Genomic DNA, 17,092 nt, shown 5'->3' on the forward strand with positions numbered 1-17,092 from the left:
TCATAAAGATGGGTACCTGGGTAAATAAAATGGCTTGTTTTGAGAAAATGTTAGAATCAATAGGAGACACAGAATGTATTAGAAAGATCAGTTCAGACAGCCATACTGTGACCCCCCAAAATGATAATGCCAGCTTTCTAGGACTTTCTTAGGAAAGAAACAAATTCCTTATTCCAACCATTCATATGAGCTATAAGCAGATTCCTTTCTTTCATGAACAATATGCTATTCATTTTGTGGCTCTGGAAGGGCACTGCTCAGTCTTGCTTTGGACTAAACCTTCATCCAACCTTCATCTAGGCTGACTATAGCTTTGTCCCTTCCCCACAGTGTGGTCAGTCCAGAGCCCACCAATAAACACAGAAACCAATCAGTGATCAATGATACGTGTCCCTGAAACAGACTGGGTTTGATTACAGGTGGTTTCAAATTCTTTGGTGTCTTTCCATGAAAGCTAGAGTGTCCTGCTTCTGTTCTAGAGTCTGGGCTGGACTTTGTGCATGCTGCCTGATTGGTAGCATGCAGAAGTGACATTCAGAAAACAAAACAAAACAAAAAAAGAAGTGACATTCGGGGGCTTCCTAGGCTAGGTCCCAGGACTCCTTGCAGCTTATCCCTGGACCTCTTGGAAGATCTGCTCTCGGAACCCTGAACCACTGCGTCCAACCACGTGGGAAGGCCCTGTGAAAACATGGAGGGACAGGGGCGGAAAGGTGGTCCAGCTGAGCCCAGCCTTCCAGCTGTGCCTTTAAAGGTGCCAGAAGTGGGGCGCCTGGGTGGCTCAGTTGGTTAAGCTTCTGCCTTCAGCTCAGGTCATGATCCCAGGGTCCTGGGATCGAGCCCCACGTTGGGCTCCCTGTTCAGTGAGGAGTCTGCTTCTCCCTCTGCCTCTGCCCCTCCCCCTGTTCATGCTCTTTCTCGCTCTCTCTGTCTCTCTCAAATAAATACATAAAATCTTTTTTTTTAAAAAGATTTTATGTATTTATTTGACAGAGATAGAGACAGCCAGCGAGAGAGGGAACACAAGCAGGGAGAGTGGGAGAGGAAGAAGCACTCCTAGCAGAGGAGCCTGATGTGGGGCTCGATCCCATAACGCCGGGATCACGCCCTGAGCCGAAGGCAGACGCTCAACTGCTGTGCCACCCAGGCGCCCCATAAATCTTTTTTTTTTTTTTTAAAGATTTTATTTATTTATTTGACACAGAGACAGCCAGTGAGAGAGACAGCTAGTGAGAGAGAGACAAGCAGGGGGAGTGGGAGAGGAAGAAGCAGGCTCCCAGCAGAGGAGCCTGATGTGGGGCTCGATCCCAGAGTACCGGGATCACGCCCTGAGTGGAAGGCGGACACTTAACGACTGAGCCACCCAGGCGCCCCTCAAAATAAATAAATAAAATCTTAAAAAAAAAAAAAGTGCCAGATGTGAGTATGAGGCCCTTTTGGACCTTCTAACCAGCTCTTCTATTAGCTGAATAACACCAAATGACTTCCATCGATACCACAGGGAACAGAAGAATCACCCCGCCGATCCCTGCCCCTGTTCCTGATCCAGGAAATCAGGGGCAACAATAACGTGGTAGTGCTTTTATGCCACCTGCATCACGGGGGCTTTGTTAGATACGTAACGATAGATACGTAACTGCTGGATCTGTGACTCAGGCTCAGAGGCCAAACCGACCACCAGTTAAGGCGACGGCTCAATCACTGGGTCGTGGAAGACAGACACGCTTGAGTGGCACAGATGAGACCAAGGGACAAAGGTCTTTTCATAAGCCATCGGTCCTAGATGACCTTTCCAGATGAAGCTGAAAACTTGCCTTTGTGAACACAAAGGTGTTCACCGAGGTGGACGCCGGGAGTGTCGGGAAGCCTCCTCCCAGTGTAACAGGGAAGCCGCTGCAGCGTTCCAGCCGCCCCCTGGTGATGTACCCAGCATGCTCCGTATTGTTAAAAGGTGACAGTTTAGCATGAGGACGTGTGAATTCAAGTGATTAGATGCAAACTAAAAGAGAAACGACTATTTCTGAGAGCCGTGGGTTAATTTTTTTGGCTGTTCTTGGAATGGAAAATGATTGTGAATTTTGGGGGAAAAATACCAGAGCAATCTGTTTTCTTGGCCGCGTGCTATGGAGCAATTTTAAAGCCTTGAAGTGCTTTCCATATTTTCTAATCACTCAAGTCCAGAGCTGATTACGGCTCTCCGCGTTCTCTCAGATTCACACCACCAGAGCGCTCCCCGGCTTTCAGGGAGAGGTTTCACCTTGAAAGCAGGCGCCGGATTCGGAAGGCACATCTTGCTACAGCAGGAACAAACACTTTAATTGCACACAGCCCCACAAGGGCCAGGTGTTTCGGAAAATCACTGATGGCTCCACTCCGAGACAAACCCAGATTCACTTTTCTTATCTCACAGAAACAAAGCATAACCTGCCCCCACGAAACAGGAAGAAGGAAAATAAGCCCTACCAGAAACAACTCTCCCCCAAACACCAGAGAAACTTAGGCTTTGGGGACCCGTGGGCAAGGACACGCATGCACGCACACAGGTGTATATATGTAAAGTATCCTTGGAATGAGCCCCGAGAATCGGTCACTCTGGGGTTTTTCTCTGGAGAGAATAGGGGGACTGGAAAAAATTGGGAGGTTGATGGAGGAGGGAGACTTTTTTTTTTTTTTTTATCATAGCCTTTTGAATATTTTAAATTAAAAAGAATCAGGGGTGCCGGGGTGGCTCAGTTGGTTAAGCAGCCGACTCTTGATTTTGGCTCAGGTCGTGATCTCAGGGTCCTGAGATGGCGCCCCATGTTGGGCTCCGTGCTTAATGGGGAGTCCGCTTGTCCCTCTCCCTCTGGCCCGTCTCCTGACTCACACACTCTCTCTCTTAAATAAATAAATAAATAAATAAATAAATAAATAAATAAAATCTTAAAAAAAAAAAGAATCACATGATGCGTTATTTTTCAAAATAATGAAAACAGAATAATTCCAAACCTGTATATGGTACTTATAATCTGCTAGGTAGTGTGTTAAATGCTTTATGTATATTCACTTCTTTAATCCTTACAACAACCATATGATGTAGGTATCCTGATTTTACAGATGAGGAAACTGAGGTACAGAGAGGTTAGGTAACTTGTCCAAGGTCACGCAGCTAGTAAATGCAGAGCTGAGATCTAGACCCAGAGAGTCTGGCTCTGGAGTCTGTCCTCTTAATTACTTCACAATACTGCCTTGCAAAAAATAAATATACTCAGTTGCCTGCTCATAATTACATCGGGGCAGATAAAATGGTTCTTTTCTTCTCTCATATGGCCCTTCCGGGGGGTGGGGTGGAAAAGATGGTGGCTCAGAACAACCAAGGTACAACCCCTGCAGCTTTAGAGGGCTTTGCAATTCTGTGAACGTCAGGTCGAAAGCCTGACATTGGCCACGTGGCTTAATCTTTCTTGAGTTTTAGCAGCTACTCTGCGCCAGGTACTCTGCTGGAGTTTGGGGGAAACTGGTGAATAAAATAGAGTTCCTGCTCTCTAGAAATTTACTGCATCCTCGAGGAGACAGGCAGTAAAGAAATAATCACACCAATTATAATGTGAGCAATAAGGACAAAGGAAAGGGGACCCTGCGAGATGAGGTTGGGGGCCCTGATCTATACTGGGTGGTCAGGAAATGTCCTGTAGACAGCCTGCTGAAGAATGGGCAGGAGAAGGGGAAGAGGGTGGGAGAACGAAAAGGATTCTGGGTAGGGGTAACAGCCCATGCAAAGACCCTGAGGGAGGAAAGAAGCACCTGAAGACAGAAAGGCCTCTGTGGCTAAAGCAAAGTGAGTCAAACTGAGTCTGGAGAAAGAGGAATGTCATGTACACCATGAGAAGTAGTTCACAATTTTTCCAAGAGCCATGGGAAGCCACTGCAGGTTATCAGTAGGAGTGACATAATTTGATTTACTTTTTAAGAGGAGTACTTGGGGTGCCGTGTGAAAAATACACAGAGGAGGAGGCAAGGAGGCAGTGGGAAGCCTTAGGAAGGCCCCATAGGAATCCAGGCAAGTGAAGAGGATGGGTTGGAATCAAGAGCTGGCAGAGAGAGATCAGTGTGAGATCTACTTGGGCGGTATGATATTTTATGCAGTTAGAATAATAATGTTGGCTATGAAAAGTAATTATGGAGCGTAGGTTCACAGGTGTGAAAATGCTTTGTCAACTATTAAGCAAAGGTAATTCTTAATATAAATGAAGACACCAAGTACTAGAGAGACTCTAAGTTGCCCAAAGTCACACAACTGCTCAGTGGCGGAGAGGAAGTTGGCCTGGCATCCCTTTACTCCCTTCTCTGGGGTGGTGGTGTTCGTGCGGAACCCAGGGGAACGAAAAGAAGGCTAGTGACCAGGTGTAATTCCCTCGTCTAGTGGGCCTCTGGGTAAAGAGGGTAATGATATTCAAGATGCCCCTGGCTAAGGATTACCTCTAGCAAACAGGACTCGGGATCTATGAGGCAGGGCTCCTTGGAGAATATCACACCAGCGATACAACTTTCTGGGGTATAAAATGGAGATGTTTCATAATCAAAATGCTCTGTAGTGAGAGGTGACCCCATGATCCCAACCTATTATTCTGGGTGAGAGCTGAGTATTTAGTGAGGAAAGACAGGACCTGGGGAGCCGTTCTTGAGGTCCCCAAATGTTCTTTCCTTCATCTGCATCTCTTGATGACCTATACCCTTGAAATTATTCAGCAAAGCTTTATATTGGGTAAGAGCGCCGATCTATGTGACATGATTTGACAATTTCATCCCACGTGTCCCAGGCCATGCTCTTCCAACAACCCCTGTTAGCCCCCATGTAACAGCAGGCCCAATTACAAGGTCCAGAGATGAAGGCAGAACACACTAGCTTGCATTTGCACCTCTTGCTAACAGCCTAACTCTGATATTTATTTGACACATAAGATATCTGCCTACTGGAAAATTAAATTTTTAGGATAGTTATGTAAGTAAAGACACAGGACGAATCTGCCTTTATTGTGAATGAGTAAAACTTGAAGAACGCAATACTGGATTCTTTGTGATCGTTCACAGATTACTCTAGGAGGTGAACCAGGCCTTCTGAGACTGATCCCAAGTAGTTACCTTCAGAAGGCTCTTTGGATGCTTAGCTCACCCACCACCCTACCACTGCCAAAGAACCAGGACAACATCAATGTTCTACAGTGAACATCATTCCCCAAACTCTTCATGGCCCTAAGTCATGGCAGTCCCTTCTCTCTTTTTAAAAAAAAATGCACAATTCATCTCCATATACAGCTTCGTTTTGGAACTTAGGAGGGATGATGAAAGAGAGCTGTCACTCCAGCTGGGAGGGAGAGAAACCTTTTTGTCTTCTCTGCCTCATAACAAACTCTTTATGCTGGAAGCATCAAAAGACAGAATCAGGACACAGACCTCAGCTCCTACTCCTGGTACAACACTCTCCAATTGTGAACAGAGCTGCTGCAGATAAAGCATGCTAAGGGCCCAGGGCTTCCAGATGCTCCATGCGAGGACAGTGGCTGGCTTGTGCGATGGAAGAGTAAACATGTTTTCTGCAAAGAAGCCTTTTTACATCCTCTTCCCCCCTCCCCCGCCACAAGCTGCCCAACTAGCGCCTGACATTTACCTTCAGCGAGTGGGTCAAGGGTGTGGATCATGAGCTGGAAGATGCTATTCCTCATGAGACTGTTGTGGAGGGAGGCAGAACTTCCGCCTCGCTGGAGACGTGGCTTAGCCTGAGCGGAGACACCAACAAAAATGTGGTTAGTTCTCGGAAACTCTAGGCAGTGCATTACAGATAAGATCTCACTTCGTCTGGTAGTCACTCATTTCTGTCACATGATGACACACTATTGTACGAAAGATGTTCAAAGGACATTTCCAATCCTGCCAAGGAATGGCTTTCTCACATCCTAAATGAACTCATTGCTACCATTTTTGGGATTATTTTTTTTTTTTTGGAGCTTACTAAATGCTAGTCAATGTACTATATGCTTCACCTCCATTATATCTCAATCTCAGAACGAGCCCTCTGAACGAGATATGGTCATTATTCCCTTTAGACAGATGAGGACACTGTCTCAGAGAAGTGAAATGAGGTGAAAAATGGAGGATAGAGAAATGGATCTCAGGTTTGCTTCTCTCAAAATTTGTTATCTGAACCGGGGATGGTGTCTAAAATGTTTACACTGTGCACCCTACCTATCAAAGTTTTGAGTATGCATATATGTGTCCATCTCTGTCACTAGATCCACAAATACCAACATCTGAGCGTAGCTATGATAGAACATTTGCAAAAGGAGAAATTATGAAGAATAATACAGGAAGTAAATGATAGAGGCGCTAATATTTTCTCCTTGCTCCCCAAAAGAACAGCTTGCCTATCTCCTGGGGTACCTCATCTCTACCCTGGGGACCACATTTCCAACTCATGAAGCCCTATGGTCTATATTAAGAGAGTTCTAAAGGGAAAGAACCTCCTATTAAGAATCCACTGAAAATACCCCTGACTTTCAAGCTGGGGGGAGGGGGGCTCCTTTTGCTCAAACTACTGGTGTGACCCTTTGGCCAATGAAGTGAAACTGTCAGGTAAGAGAGGAAGAAAGAACTTCTAGAGATAAGGTTACCAACAATCTCTTTTTATGGCATCTTCAAAAGCAAATAGGCTAAAAAAAAGACACCCTAAACCCTCAGGATTTGATGGATTTTTATCCTGACTAGGAACTGCTTTCTCCCCCTTCGGTTGATTTTGTGCTAGGTCTCACAGGGGAAGAGGCTTTAGAAGCAGCTAAGCCTTACAGACAGCCGGATTTAAGAGGGAGCGAGGTAAGGTAGTGCGAAGGAATTAATTGCTTATTGAACTTTTGATCCAAAATCTCAACATAAAATTTTTCTGGGGCCAGGTAAAAATAAAATACGATTTCCCATGAAGTCTCCCAACTATCTATATGATAAGGGTTTTCCAATATATCTCATCACAATCAAGACCCACAAAGGCTTCCCCAGGAGGGTCCCCCAAGAGACTTCACAATCAAATACATTTGGCAAACGCTACATCCTAGACCAATCCATGTTTAGCATTTTAAGATATACATTAGACCACTGAGTGTAGCACTAAAGAAACCTGGTTAACTTGGTTAAGTTGGATGGTGCCCTGAGGTCTCTTATTTTGTAGAATACTTATTAACAATCGTGGTCCACACATTTGGGGACAAAGGTGAAAGCCATGGTAACTTGAAGTACGGGTAAAATGCCAGTGTGAGATACTTGGAGAAATCTGAATTTCTTAGTGTGACTCTATTATCATTGACAAGCTATCAGAAATCATACTCTTAACTCTGACAGAAGAAGAATCAGAGATTACTGGTGTCTCAATTGTGAACCCAATCTTGAGTTCCTCAAAGGAAGTGATTGGGTCTGTATCCCAAGCCCAGTACCAGATCTGGCATATTGGATGGGCTCTTAGTGAATGGCCTGAGTCTTTGCTCTGAGCACTGTAGGAGGATGGATGGGTCATATGTATCTTTATTACTAGTCTTTTCAGTCTTAAAAATCTGTGATATTTTTTAATGCATTGTAATATTTGACTCAGATGATTAAGGTTCAAAATATTTTAGGGACAAGGTTAAGAGACTCGACTAGGGTTGAAATGTAATCATTGTTTGATGGCTGAACACAAAAACTCTGAAGGTCACTTCCTTGCCCTGTTGCATGTTACAGAATGTGATGTGTTAATTGGATAGAAACTGGAAAATGTGTTTGTTGTTAATAATTTTTCATAATCACTGTTACTATGTTCATTCTAGGAAACTGGAAGAACTTCGTTGTGGAGATCTTCACTGGCAAAGGATTATATCTATAGAACAACTTAAAGCATTCTTTTGGGTATTATGTATATATTAAATACATAGGTCTCATGCAGCATTTCTTTTGAAGGAACCAAAAGAAATTTCCAACCAAAAATTTAGGGCATGCAGATACATAAAAAATATCTATCAAGCAGGAGATCCCACATTGTCCCCAAATATCAGCTCAACATCCCATGGGATGCAATTTGGAAATATTTCATTCTTTCAACTCACATAAAAGTTTATGCCAAATGAAAGAGGGAACTCAAACTTTTTGAAATCTAGTCCCAGAAATAATTTGAATATCAGTGATTATCAGAATACAGTTGACACTAATTAGAGGACGGAGTATACATATATACCGGTAGATTAAGCCATTTAAGTATCCCAAGGGGGAGGGTGGTTTGTTGAGCACATGAGCCCGCCTCCTCCCACCCCTGCCCCACACTCTCCACAGGCACACGGACAGAGTACAGACAGAGCCACTGTTTCCTACCGGGAGAGTCTGCTCATCCTTGTCCCTGGCTGTAGATGACTGCAGAAGAGAAAAAGGCAAAAACAGAAGACAAAGAAATAAATAAACAACAAATCACATCTCAGTTTTATATTTAATAACAAGCATCAGTATAAGGAAAGATTTGGTTCTTTCTGCTTCTGGGCAGGAAGGAACCAACACAGGGGGCCGACAGTATAGATTACTAGCCTAGCCAATATATAATGGTTTATTTAGGCCTATTGTACATTCTCCTGATTGCTCAAAGTTGAATGGTCATCCCAAATGCCCAGCAATGGAGGGCAGTTTAATCCTTTATGGCCCCTCCATGCAGTGGAATACCATGTGGTCATTAAAATAAATGAGATAGGTACACATGTATTGACATGCAAAAATATCTTAAGATACACTGTTCAAGTGAAAAAAAATTAAGATCTTATTTGTCATGTCATTTTACAGAGGAAATAAATGAACAATGCTTTGGGATACGTAAAGAAAAAATTCTGCAAGGATCACACCAAACCGTTATTAGTGGTTATTGTTAGGGGCTGGGATTACAAGGAAGTATCATCTTCCGAGTATTTTGGAGGGAGTCCATGTTCACCACCCCATATATGGTGAATAAAATAAAGCCTGAAGAAGTTGGACCCCTGATCAGAAGACGAAGACCATCACACACAGAATTCAGATACTTCTTTTTTCTGCCTCTACACCACTTCAAGCTTTCCATTCTAAAAATGGAAGTATCTGTCAAGTAGAGAAACTAAACACCAGGGCGCCTGAGGGCCTGGTCATCTGTTAGGTCATCTGTTAGGAGAGAACACGACCCCGACAAAGGGACACGGGAGTTCTACCAACATGACCCAACTGGCTGGCTTTGCTTTGTCAACTTAATAAGCACCCTCCTTCGGCAGAACCAGGGCCCCAACCTGTGATCTTCCCAATGATGTGCAGGAGCCCTGTGACCTTCCTCATGCTCGGACCACACTGCCTTGTCACCACACTTCAACCATGGGTGCATACAGCAAAAACAAACTGGAACCTTGCCTCTGGTCCTCCCCATTACTGTCTTTGGTGATCTAAGTCTTCAGGAATAATCCATTCCATACGGAGATGAGTGCATGGTGCAAAGCTCTTTTAGAACCTTCACAAACACTAGACTCTCTTTTTCAGTCCTACCACCCATCTTTATATAAGAACGTTAAGATGCTTCCATATCCCACCTAAAATATACATTTCTGTGTACAAAAATGGAAAGGATTCTTATAATCCTTTTATGATTTTGTATTTCAAATTATTGGCTACATGCAATTTGTTTAACTATGACTGGCATGCTTGAGATCTTGGAACGTGAGAAACTGAATCCATAATTTGTTTTTACGTATAATGTAACTTTCAAGAAGACTAAATTTCATACTTAATGAAGTTCATATTAAGTATCTGTAGACATTCAGTTAAACATTTAATAATCTTGTAGGTACCTTTTTTAGATTTTAGAGTCAATATCAACATATATTTTTTTCTTCTGGTTCCAAACATTTGTATGGGCGCTTGAAGAACTTGTAAGTCTCAGGCCCAGACAGAAGCATTCTGCACTGGTTATAATTTCTTTTCTTTTCTTTTTTTTTAGAGAGGGAGAGAGGTGGGGGGAGGACCAAAAGGAGACGGAGAGAGAGAGAATCCCAAGCAGGCTCCACGGCCAGCACAGAGCCCGACATGGGGATGGATCTCACAACCCAGAAATTGTGACCTGAACAGAAATCAAGAGTCAGATGCTTAACCGACTGAGCCACCCAGATGCCCCTGCCACTGGTGGTAATTTCTGAGCAGAGCCCTTGGGCATTCTAAATTCGTCATTCCCCTGATTTGGGGCTCTCTCAGAGACTTCCCTCAAAACTCGAATAAGAAAATATCACTGAGCCCCTAGTTCCCAGGAATGTGCTTGGAGACTGAAGTGGACCTGACATTGTTCTTTGATTTCCCTTTTTTCTCTGAAGGCACTGAATGATCCCACTTCTCTGTGACAGGTCCTTCCATTTTCTCTTCTTCTCCATCAGACAGCTCAACAAATGGCCCCACATTTTACAGAACAAATCCCCCAGGGAAGTTATCCAGTGCAGCAAACTCAGCCTTTGGACATACAACATGATTAACTGCCAGAGCACGCCTTTTCAGTTAGCGAATTTACACCTTGTGGCTAAATGGGAGACAAATAATTATGAGCTGGGACTGATACCACAGCGGCACTACAGAACATGAAAGAACAGGATGAAAAGGAGGAAAGAACCAGGGGGTCTTTATAAAAGCAAAACTGTAACCAGCCAAGAGTTTGGATTTAAAAACTATATATATTTAAAGAAAATATTTGAGGAAGGAAAAAAAAAATTAAACCTGTCTTTTGGTCTGAAAGGGAGAAAAAAGATCTGCCCCATTGACTTCCCTTTTCTCTCACAAGAAGATGGAGCCTAAGATACAATAAATGGAAAGAAAAGACCTTGTCTATAGATTCCACAAAGAAAAAACTGAACGCAGAGCAAAGTCTGAAATCCTTACAAAATCTCCCACTGTTTAATGTCAGCAGCAGTTGACATCATTAGTTTTCTTTCAAGTGTGACTTGCAGACATGAATACCTATCAGGTTACAACATGTATGTTTCGTTATACACATAAATGGCAACTGAGGCCATTAAGACACCCCTCCACTTTCCTTTTATGTAGCCCCGTTGCAAGAGAAATGAGAAGTGTGTCGTATGACGGTAATTGCTCATTTTCGGGGGCTCATCTGCATCTACTGATAATTCCTCATGCCCACCGGACTCAGCCTCGCCTGAACGGCACCGTGAAGCCGCTTCATGGTCCTAGGGGACGCGATGCTGATTATGTCAGGAATTCAGCTTCAAAGGGGTTTTACCTACACTGGAAGTAACTAGAGAAGATAACAAAGACAAGATCCAGATGTGTATAGCCGATGCTTCTAGGCCTGTAGTATTTCTAACCACTGAGTTATTTAGCTAACGATCTGGGTTTGCGGTTGGCCTCAGTGTTGTGAATTTATTTTCAGGGCCACTGAACAGGTGGCAAGTTCATTTCAACCCACTGTATACTACAGAAGACGCTTCTTCAAAAGAAGACTAATGCGACTTTAAGGATTAACCTTGACATTCTTCTTATGCATTGTGTTTAAATGCTCTTGGTTTTAAACCCCCACAAATATCACACGTTTGGGCTTTACTAATTTGAAAGCCCAATTCCTGGTGGTCAGTTGAAAGGCTGCGCCGGCTACAGGAAAATTTTGTTAGGCCAATTGGGAACATACATAGATATTCTTGAGGAATATTTGAAAGAATTCATAAAATGCATCCCTAAGGGTCCCAGGTTGGGGCTCTGGTGTATCAACACAGACCCTCCTTTTCATTCATGAAAGCAGGACATCTACGAGGCCAGGATATAAGGAATATATCTTTTACTTAAAAGAAAATAGCCTGTAATTCAACCCTTTATTTAACTTAAACCGGCCTCCTCCCTAATCACTGCAAGGAATTGAGAAATTGAGCAACTGGAACGCCATTAATATCTGTTGTTCTCCCTGGTAGAAACCCTAGTTCTATACCGGACTTTTGCTTCCTATTTGCTAGGTGGTTCGAGAGTGCCCCACCCCCATTAAAAAACACATAGCCCATTTAGAAAACATTCATAAACACTTAAATCGTCTCTCTTCCTTTGACCTCAGAAAGCACCTTTTGAGCAATGATTTCCTTGACTACAAAGTGTGTGATCTGACCTTATACAGAGCTTTACCTCACATGCAGGCCCCCCTCCCCCCCAGACACATCAACATTAGGCAAATACGACACAGTGTAGCTTTATCGTGACAGCGCAGTCCTTGTTTCACTCTGACCAGTGACTGCCAACCTGCAAATCACATAATCAAACGAGTCTCTGGGAAGACTTCATATGCCAAAAGGCAACTGGTCAGTGGCGTGGCATCAGAGATAAGCAATTATTCACAACAGTCAAGGAGTACCCATCAACTTCTGCCACTCTAATCTCTCACTAGATCTGTGAAATGCACCAGAATTTATTGTGCCAAGGCCCAGAAGCACTGTACAAAGTCTATAAAAACAAATTTAAAAGTATCATTATTTTGTCATAAATGTGACCTAAAACACGTATGCCAGGGACTAGAAATGTTAATTCAATATTTAACTGACACTATTATGATGCCTTAGAACTTAGAAAAGTGGGGTAGAAGGGAATGATGGATTTTAGTTTAAGAAATTAACAAGGAAGTAGGAAATGATGTCTCCTTTTTCTTTCACTACACTTAGCTGTAACAAACAATAACTTTCAAAACATCTCTCCTGGGAAAGAGATGAATAAACCTCAAAGCCTATGGGAAGACTAGAAGGTGCAAAAGCCTCAGACCTGAAAATCTAAAAGGAAAGAAATCTTACCACTTAATCAGATGCAAAATCATCACTGTCTCCCTCTCTTTTTGGTCTTAGCAGACTCCCTAAAACATTGAGGGCGGTGGGATTAAATAAATTCCTAAAGAAAGAAATACTAAGAGATGTAAGTTCAAATAACTTTTACCATTGGTTGCTGGGTAATTATCCACTATCTCTGCCCATTAGGAAAGTGAGAATTTCAAAGATCAATGAGGGCTGGAGGTGGCTGCCCAGGATGCAGGAACACCCACCTCGCAACTCTGGTTTAAAAAACACATTGGGGGGCGCCTGGGAGGCTCAGTCGGTTAAGTACCCGCCTTTAGCTCAGGTCATGATCCTAGGGTCCTAGCATCGAGTCCCGCATCAGGCTCTCTGCTCAGCGGGGAGCCTGCTTCTCCCTCTCCCTCTGCCTGCTGCTCCCCCTGCTTGTGCTCTCCCTCTCTGTCAAACAAATAAATAAAATCTTTTTAAAAAAATAAAGAAAAACATTGGAAAAAATAAAAAATAAATACAGAAACACATTGGAATGGAAAGAAAAGGTTGAAAACAAGTAAAAAGTGTAGCAACGGAAGCTCACATTTTGGAAGAAAAGGCTTTCAATGGTTTGCTTGAATAATTCCCATGATCATGAAATATTTGGGATAGTAGAAAAAAATATCAAAAGAATAGGTACTGTCCCAAATAGTGACAGTTAAGGAACAACATTTTGCCTTTTATGTTCTTTATTTTTTATTTTAGAGGTTTTTATTTATTTGAGAGAGAGAGAGAGAGACAGACAGACAGACAGACACATGGCACGAGCAGGGGCAGAGGGAGAGGGAGAGGGAGAGGGAGAGAATCTCAAGCAGATTCCCTGCTAAGCTCCGAGCCTGATGCCAGGTTCGATCTCATGACCCTGAGATCATGACCTCAACCGAAGTCAAGAGTCAGATGCCCAGCTGACTGAACCACTCAGGTACCCCAACATTTTTGCCTTTTAAATAGTTGTTACAAGAGAAGAAAAAAATGTAGGATGAGTAGTGACATCATATAGTTGCTAGGAATATGGAATCCAGGACCACACTGCTCAGGTTCATTTTCCTATTTTTGTCACTTATTAGCAGTGTGACCTTGGACAAGTTACTTAATCTCTCTATGCTTTAGTTTCCTTATTTGTAAAATGGGGATACTGATAGTAACTATTTTGGAGTTTGTTGCAAAGGTTAAATGGATTAATACATGTTAAGTGCTTAGGTCAACATTTGGTACGGAGTTAGCACTATGGATTAGCTCCATTATCATTACAATAAATATTAGGAGTCACAAGAGGGAATAATGCAAATTATTATTTTTTAAGATTTTATTTATTCTTGAAAAAGAGAGAGCAAGAAAGCACACAAGTTGGGGGGGGGACAGAGGGAGAGCAAGATGCAGACTCCTTGCTGAGCAAGGAGCCTGACTCAGGGCTCCATCCCATGATCCTGGGATCATGACCTGAGCTGAAGGCAGATGCTTAACCAACTGAGCCACCCAGGTGCCCCAGAATAATGACAAATTATAAGACAAATGCATGCCCAAGGCTGTGAACTGGATTAGAGAAGAGAGTGATTTCTAGGAGGAGGAAAATTCCATTTTTCAGGATAGTGAGAGGTGAGTTGTGTAGCACACTGCAGGATGGTTTACTGGGCGTATCCTAGTTTGGCAGCTGAGGGAGGAGGAGATGACACAACAGGGTATATTTCCTTGACTTGGCTCCCACGAATCGGCATTGTCTGAAGGATTCAGGATTGGCAAGGCTATGTCAGCATCTCATATCTCACATAACCTAGTGGGTCTGATTTTATCAGGAAGCCCTGGAGGTTGCAAAATTCAGAGAAGGCAGAATCCATCCCTGAACCAAAAGGACCCTCCCCACCCCAGGAGCTCTGCAAATTTCTGTTCAATACTTTCACTTATCAGGATGTTGTTTGTGAGAAGAAAAAGGGAAATATCTGGATCAGAAAGGCTACAGGCCTAGCACGAATTCAATTTCTGTTGGAGCCCTTTCTCATTGGGTAACATCCTGAACTAGAAGTTCTGTGAATCCAGGAAGCCAGGCTGTGCTGAGAGGATCTGTGAACATGTCCAGTATGAGCACCTCTCACATCTGTTGAGTCATGATTTGGATAGAGTGAAATAAGGTCCCAGTTAATACTTGACAAAAGCTTACCCCATGAGAGGGCAGCTGCTCATAACAGATGGGATGGGGCATCTGATGTGATCTACTTTAAAATTGTTGGGATACAATTTGGGAATTCCCAGTCAGGCCAAGGGGACAGGGCAACTTCAAGATGCAGAATTGTACTGCAAAGGACCAGCTGAAGTCTACACAATTGCGTATTACCAATGCCTCCAAACTTTACTGATGATCTGGCATTATCAAAAAATTCTGAACAAGTATCACGTACATAATGTGAAGGTCTATCACCAATCTTCCAAATGTACTTTTTAAAAAAAGATGATTTATTTGAGAGAGAGAGAGAGAGAGAGAAAGCATGCTCTTGTGTGCACCTGAGTGGGGGTTGGGCAGAGGGCGAGAATCTTTATCTTCCAAATGTACTTTTTAAAAAAAGATGATTTATTTGAGAGAGAGAGAGAGAGAAAGCATGCTCTTGTGTGCACCTGAGTGGGGGTTGGGCAGAGGGCGAGAATCTTTTTTTTTTTTTTAAAGATTTTATTTATTTATTTGACAGAGAGAGACAGCCAGCAAGAGAGGGAACACAAGTGGGGGAGTGGGAGAGGGAGAAGCAGGCTCCCAGCGGAGGAGCCCAATGTGGGGCTCGATCCCAGAACGCCGGGATCATGCCCTGAGCCAAAGGCAGACGCCCAACGACTGCGCTACCCAGGAGCCCCCAGAGGGTGAGAATCTTTAAGTGGACTCCCTGCTGAGCTCACGGGCTGGATCTCAAGATCCATGAGACCATGACCTGAGCGGAAACGAAGTGTTAGACACAACCGACTAAGCCACACAGGTGTCCCTATCATCTATCTATCTATCTATCTATCTATCTATCTATCTATCCATCATCTATCTTGCTTATGTGCTGCTGTCAATCATTAAGTAAACATAGACTAATTTCTTCTCTCTCTCTCTCTTTTAAAAGATTTATTTATTTATTTTTGAGAGAGAGAGAGAGAGTGTGAGAGAGTTGGGGGGGTGAGGAGGAGAGAGAGAATCCAAGCAGAGTCTGCACTGAGTGTGGAGCCCCATACGGGGCTTTATCCCATGATCCCAAGATCCCAAGATCATGACCTAAGCTGAAACCAAGAGTTGGACGCTTAACTGACTGCACCACCCAGGCGCCCCTCTTCTCCTTCTTTTTTTTAAATTTTTTTTATTTTAAGATTTTTTATTTATTTATTCGACAGAGATAGAGACAGCCAGCAAGAGAGGGAACACAAGCAGGGGGNTAAATTTTTTTTATTTTAAGATTTTTTATTTATTTATTTGACAGAGATAGAGACAGCCAGCGAGAGAGGGAACACAAGCAGGGGGAGTGGGAGAGGAAGAAGCAGGCTCCCAGCAGAGGAGCCTGATGTGGGGCTCGATCCCAGAATGCCAGGATCACGCCCTGAGCTGAAGGCAGATGCTTAACCACTGTGCCACCCAGGCGCCCCCTTCTCCTTCTTTTTAAGAAAATAATACTTATCAAGTTGGTACACAGTGTGTTTGGAAATGAAGAGAGAGAGAAGCGGGAGAGTCCTCAGGCTCTTTCTGTGCTCAGTATACTAAGCTCCTGTGTTAATTCACTTAATTTAGGAATTAACAACCCAACTATCACNGAGAGAGAAGCGGGAGAGTCCTCAGGCTCTTTCTGTGCTCAGTATACTAAGCTCCTGTGTTAATTCACTTAATTTAGGAATTAACAACCCAACTATCACTGTCATGTCTCATTCCCCCCCAATCCAGATGTTGTTAATATACTTCGTTGTATTGCTTGAGCAATCCTCACAATTGCTAATGAACCGTTTTGATAGCCAGTCAAACACAATCTGCTAGTGGTATTCTGGCTAGAGTCACGCAAATTTCCTTTGACTAATAAAGAATCCCAAATGCACTCACATAGTAAGTCTGGACTGCCTTGCTTCTTTGAAGGAAAGAGTGTCTAAGAGGATGCGAATTTTAAAGAAAACTCCAACACATGCTGGTGCTGGACAAACCACAGACTGATTTCCCACAAATCAAATAGATTCCAATCATAATGGGCAACATTTATTGAAAGTTCAAAATGTGCCAAGTGCTTTATATATAAATATCTCATTGA

The 17,092-nt window shown here is 43.1% G+C and overlaps 1 protein-coding gene across 2 annotated transcripts in view; it reads right to left on the reverse strand.

The window, feature by feature from the left end:
• Positions 1-17,092, reverse strand: part of SLC24A2 (solute carrier family 24 member 2) — a 261,954-nt gene that overhangs the window by 87,476 nt on the left and 157,386 nt on the right. For both annotated transcript variants that reach the window (XM_034663968.1, XM_034663969.1), the window contains exons 3-4: positions 8,365-8,403; positions 5,648-5,756 (exon numbers count right to left, since the gene is read on the reverse strand). In XM_034663968.1, coding sequence (XP_034519859.1) covers positions 5,648-5,756; positions 8,365-8,403 — 148 coding nt within the window. The remainder of the gene's footprint in view (positions 1-5,647; positions 5,757-8,364; positions 8,404-17,092) is intronic.

This window comes from Ailuropoda melanoleuca, chromosome 7 (genome assembly GCF_002007445.2).
Source record: "Ailuropoda melanoleuca isolate Jingjing chromosome 7, ASM200744v2, whole genome shotgun sequence".
NCBI classification, from domain to species: Eukaryota; Metazoa; Chordata; class Mammalia; order Carnivora; family Ursidae; genus Ailuropoda; species Ailuropoda melanoleuca.